Source organism: Mustela lutreola, chromosome 13 (genome assembly GCF_030435805.1).
Source record: "Mustela lutreola isolate mMusLut2 chromosome 13, mMusLut2.pri, whole genome shotgun sequence".
NCBI lineage: Eukaryota > Metazoa > Chordata > Mammalia > Carnivora > Mustelidae > Mustela > Mustela lutreola.
In genome coordinates this window covers 22840869-22846832 of record NC_081302.1, presented here as the reverse complement: position 1 = coordinate 22846832, position 5964 = coordinate 22840869, and the positions used below count along the sequence as shown (strand labels likewise).

Sequence of the window (5964 nt, the reverse complement as noted above, 5' to 3'; positions counted from 1 at the left end):
AATTGATTTTTTTTCAGTGATCCATAATTCATTGTTTATGTACCACACCCAGTGCTCCACGCAATACGTGCCCTCTTTAATACCACCACCAGGCTCACCCAATCCCCCACCCGCACCCCTCCAAAATCTTCAGTTTGTTTCTCAGATTCTACAGTCTCTCATGGTTTGTCTCTCCCTTTGATTTCCCCTAACTCACTTCTCTTCTCCATCTACCAATGGCCTCCGTGTTATTCCTTATGTTCCACAAGTGAAACCATATGATATTTGAATCTCTCTGCTTGACTATTTTTTTTTATCACAACTACTTTAATGAATAAAAGTAAAACACAACATAATAACTAGGAAAATATTTTAAATTTTTGCATTTATTTCCAGTTAGAATCTTTTTACAATGTATGTATGAATAGGAAACTGATACCTTTCTATCTCTACCTCCCCATAATGATTTTGCTTAAAAAAACAAAAAAACTTGAAACTGGCATGCTAGAAGGATTTGTATTGATAGATGGTGAAAAATTTTTGCTGCTTTATGCCAGAAATCAAGAGAAACTAATAATCCCGTTTCAAAATGCACTTAAAGAAGAGTAATTGAAACAGATCATATCTTTGTGCCATTCTTCAGATTATTTTACTTGAATTGTTTTGTAAATTGAATCCAGCTTGTGGAATCACCTAGTCATGAGTTTGCTGATTCTACCAAACTAATTTATTAGATTAAATTTGCTTAACATTTATTAGATTAAATTCACTTAAAAAATAGCTGGCTTTTTCTGAAAATTTTATTAAGATATATAGGAAAGGGCTTTATTGTAACTAAAAGTGCCCAAGTATAATAGGTACCATGTTATAACAGTAAATATTTACAATATATTTTAGGGAAAAAATGACAACACTCAGATTAAATGCAGAAAAGAAAACATCACATTTTTATCACTTGATAGTTCCATTGATTCTTCATGGTCTGCAATTGTAAGAGAATCTCAAATGTTTAGATTTCTATCTATTCCAGGAGATTCGTGTTGAAATTTTTTTTCGCCATTAGAAACTGTGATTCTCTATGGGACCTTTTTAGCTTTGCACGCCGATTTTGGAACCAGATCTGGATTCTGTCTTCCTCTAGATTCAATTTTCGAGCTAAGTCTTCTCTGATGTCAATACCAGGATAGCAGTTAACTCTAAAGACATTTTCTAACACTTCAATCTGGTTTTGAGTAAAAGCAGTTCTGGGTCTCCGGCCTCGATACCAACTCAGCTCTCTTTTCAACGAAAATCTTTCTGAGCCTGAAAAGTAATTTTCGTATTTCAAAAATCTTTCTTCTGGCACTGGGTGATCCACAGTACAAGGGAAGGATATCCCATTGGGAAGGCTTGGGATACGCACACGTAGGTTAACATCTTTTCCTGAGGAGCCGCAGGTGTCGGCCCAGGGCCTGTGGGGTTTCATTGAGGGAACACAGTCTTTCTTCTGGTCCAATCCTAAAATGCTCTCAATGGAAAAGGAGCAGGGCGAGGGTTTGCTTTCCCCAAGCTGAGCACCTTCCGGAAGACTGGGAGCCATCCTCGAGTGGGTTGCCCGGAACGACAGCTCTGGCCTTTCCCTGCCTCTTGGCTGGCTCTGCCCCATGTGTCTCTGCTTGACTTTTTCACTCAGCATAATCTCCTCCCACCGCATCCATGGGGGTGGAAAACAGGAGTTTTCCTTCTGTTTCTATTTTTTGAAACAGCTTCAGGAGAATAGGTATAATTTCTTCTTTGAATGTTTGTTAGAATTCTCCAGGTAATCTTTTGGGTCTTTGGCTCTTGTTTTTTGGGAGGTTTTGGTCACTGCTTCAATCTTGTTACTAGATATTGGTCTATACAGGTTGTCAGTTTCTTCTTGATTTTGTTTTGGAAGTTTATAGGTTTCCAGAAATGCATGCATTTCATCTAGGTTACTTAACTTATTGGTGTATAACTGTTGATTATAATTTCTGATGATTGTTTCTATTTCCTTGGTGTTAGTCATGAGCTCTCCCTTTTCATTCATAATTTTATTAATTTGGGTCTTCTCTTTTTTCTTTTGGATTAGTTTGGCCAGTGGTTTATCAACCTTATTAATTCCTTCAAAAAACCAGCTTCTGGTTTCATTGATGTGTTCTGCTGTGTCTCTAGTTTCTATTTCATTAATCTCTGCTCTAATCTTGATTATTTCCCTTCTTGTGTGTGGGATTGGCTTAATTTGTTATTGATTCTCCTGTTCTTTAAGGTATAAAGAGAGCTGATGTATTCTGGATTTTTCAATTTTTTTGAGGGAGGCTTGGAGATCTATGTATTTCCTCCTTAAGACTGCCTTTGCTGTGTCCCATAGGTTTTGGACTGATGTGTCTTCATTCCCATTGTTTTTCATGAATTGTTAAAGTACTTCTTTGATCCAAACATGCTTGGGCAGGGTGGTCTTTAGTTTCCAAGTGTTTGAATTACTTCCAAAATTTTCTTGTGGTTGAGTTTCAGTTTCAAAGCATTGTGGTCTGAGAATATGCAGGAAATAATCTCAGTCTTATAGTAGTGGTTGAACCCTGATTTGTGACCCATTATGTGGTCTGTTCTGGAGGATGTTCCATGTGCCTTTGAGAAGAATGAGTATTCTGTTGTTTTAGGGTGGAATGTTCTGTATATATCTATGAGGTCCATCTGGTCTAATGCATCATTCAATGCTCTTATTTCTTTATTGATTTCCTGCTTGGGTGATCTGTCTATTACAAGAGTGGGATATTAAGATCCTCTACTATTAATGTATTCATATCAATGTGACTCTTTATCTTGATTAACAGTTGCGTTATGTAGTTGGCTGCTCCCGTGTTGGGGTCATACATATTTTCAACTGTTAGATCTTGTTGGTGGATAGCTGCTTTAAGAATGATGTAGTATTCTTCCATATCTCTGAGTACAGTCTTTAGTTTGAAATCTGATTTATCTGATATGAGAATCACTACCCCAGCTTTCTTTGAGGCACAGTGGCATGAAAGATGCATCTCCATCCCTTCACTTTCAGTCTGGATGTATACTTAGATTCCAAATGGGTCTCTTGTAGACAACATATGGACAAGTCCTGCCATTTTATTTAATCTGCAACCCTGTGTCATTTTGGGGGGGAGTGTTTAGGCCATTCACTTAGAGAATTATTATTGAGAGATATGTTTTTATTGACATCATGTTACCTGTGAAGTCCTTGTTTCTATAGATTGTCTCTGTAAATTTCTGTTATGTCACTCTTGGGTTCTTTCTGCTTTAGTAGAACTCCTCTTAATATTTCTTGTAGTGCTGGCTTGGTGGTCACACACTCTTAAACCTTCCTGGTCTTGGAAGCTCTTTACCTCTCCATCCATTTTGAATGTCAACCTTGCTGGATAAAGTATTCTTGGCTGCATGTCTTCTCTATTAATGCCCTGAATATATCTTGCCAGCCCTTTCTGGCTTGCCAGGTTTCTATGGACAGGTCTGACATTATTCTAATGGACCTTCTTCTGTAGTAAAGGTGTCTCTTTCCCACTAGCTGCCTTCATATGCTCTTGTCTAAAATTATGATTCGTGAGTCTCACAATTAAGTGTTTTGAGGTTGTTCTAGATTTGTTGATCTTGGAGGTGTATTCACTTACCTCTAGGATACAACGCTGGTTCCATTCCCCAGATTGGGAAAATTTTCATCCAGAATTTGTTCAACTATGTCTTCCAATCTTCTCTCTTTCTCTACCTCCTCAGGGATCCCAACAATTCTGATGTTGAAATGTTTCATGGAGTCATTTATTTCTCTAATTATGTTTTCATGGCTTCTATGTTGTTTCTTCCATGCCTCCTCCTGATCCTTTTTCTCTATCAGTTTGTTTTCTAGATAACTAATTCTATCTTCTGCCTTGGTTACCCTAGCTGTTAGATTATTTAGATTAGATTGGATATCAGTAATTTTGGTGAGAGATGGTTGAGGGGATGTATAGCTGAATATATCATCCGCAATCCAGGCAAAGTGCACCCTGGAACGGTCCTGAGTAATCAGAAGTTACTACCAAAAAGAAAGGAAAAAACAAATAAATAAAAAGAGTGAGAAAGAGAGAGAAAAAAAGAAGACCAAGCTGGAATGGGCCCCAAAAGTAAGATTTATAAGGAAAATAAACAAAAATTGACAAACAAAAAGACCGACAAAAGTAAATGACAAGAAAAGAAAAAAGAACCTAGCAAAAATGAACCTCAAGGATGGGATTTATATAATACCAGAGCAAAACAAATACACAGAAACACTGAGAGAAGAAAAAGATTGGTTTTAAATCCTGGATGTGGATGAGAAGGTTATTTTGATTCTTCCTGGGTATGTCTTGATATCTTTGTTAATGGACTCAACTCTCCAGAGATAACGGGAGATTAAAATTGGTTTATATATAGGGATATTTTTGTTTAGGGGAAGAGGATTACCTTGAAGCTTATATCTATATGAAATAGCAAAATAGAAAAGAAAAAGAGAAACACAGGTATATGTATGAGAAAAGTTGAAGTTAAAAGGTTATTATGGAATTTGTTGTATTGAACATCTTGTATTGGTTAATAGGTTAGTAAAATTAAAAAGAACAAGAATAGTGAGAACGATTTAAAAATAAAAGTTGTATCTCTGAAATATACAGGTTTTAGGGCAATACCGGGAGCTTAATATATTGTTTTCCCCTGATACTGGGATTTTACAGTTTTATGGGGTCCCTGTGGTGGTTGTCCTTTAGTTCTTTTGGCTGGCTTTCTGCGGGAGGGGACTGTGGTGTGGTTTTTCTAAGTTTTTCTTCCTTGGGTTGAGTTCTCCTGCACTCTATCAAGGGGCTGGACTCTGAAAACCGGTTTTCAGGCTTTTGTTCTCTGGAGGTTTTTGTTCCTTGGCAACTTTTTGCAGCTTTTTGGAGGTTTAGTGGAAAGCAAACTGCACCCAGACATCTGTCTCAGAGAGAAGCCTCAGTCAGCTCCCCTCTGAGTGGTCCAGAACACAGATTTCCCCCCTCTGCAAACTCTGCTGAGCTGCGCGACCTCTCTCAGGCAGTGCACATCCCCAGCCACTGTCTCAGGGTTCACCCAAAGCGCCCGCTTGTCTCTGCACCCTTGTGCCACTAAAACTATGAAACATATTGTTCCAGGGAGCCTGCTTCCGGTGGCTGCCTTTGCCAGGACTGCTGTCTGGGGTCCAGATTTCAGGTTATGCAGGTTGCCACCAGGGCTTTGCAACCAGAGATAGTGCTGAATTCCTTTAGGCCTGGGGGAGAGTCCAGACCTTTGGCCAGTCCTAGAGACCACCGACTAGTGTCTGCATGGAGCTTTCTAAGGTGTGGACAGGGACTGGGTCAGAAACTGGTCACACAGTGTGTGCAGAACACAAAATTTCTAGGGAGTGTGGGCTGGCGCCGTCACCAGACTCCCTCATGCAGGGGCAGGAGTGCACCCAGCCAAGCGGTGGTACAAGCCTTGCAAGCCCAGCGGCTCCACTGCATTCTCTCTGGCAGAGGTGGTTGCCAGCGGTGGCCATCCTGTGTCCATGTGCTTAGGCCCATGCCTGTGACCCTCCAATTCCACCATTTGCCCCTTAATATCTTTTGCTCTTTTTGAGTGCTTGTAACCAGACTCAAAGTCACTGCTGGTCCACAATCACGGGGCAGTTTTGTATTAGGTTATTACTTTCCAGTGGGTCACTTATGGTGGCTCCCTCCCCCTTCTCTTTATCCTCTGATATCAGCCCAACCATTCCCAGTCTGCTTTACCTCTCCACTGGTATCTTCTGCCCCCATAGAGACAGAATTGTATCCTACATCTCAGGCTGCTTTCATGGGTGTTCAGAGTGTTCTGGTAGATAATTAGCTCAAATAGGGGACCGGTTGAAACAGGGTTTCCTACTTCTATGCCACCTTGCCCCTCTCTCTGGAAGGTTTTTATCTTGATGAAGTCCCAATAATGACATGATAC

The 5964-nt window shown here is 39.8% G+C and overlaps 1 protein-coding gene across 1 annotated transcript; it reads right to left on the bottom strand.

The window, feature by feature from the left end:
• Nucleotides 1-953: 953 nt before the first annotated feature.
• Nucleotides 954-1558, bottom strand: LOC131813523 (homeobox expressed in ES cells 1-like). The gene has a single exon (XM_059143850.1). The coding sequence runs from the start codon at nt 1556-1558 to the stop codon at nt 1001-1003; it is 558 nt and encodes a 185-aa protein (XP_058999833.1). The 3' UTR covers nt 954-1000.
• Between the last annotated feature and the right edge of the window lie 4406 nt (nt 1559-5964).

What these genes read in the sequence shown, in the direction of transcription:
- LOC131813523 (XM_059143850.1), bottom strand. Translation starts at nt 1,558, where the DNA reads ATGGCTCCCAGTCTTCCGGAAGGTGCTCAGCTTGGGGAAAGCAAACCC.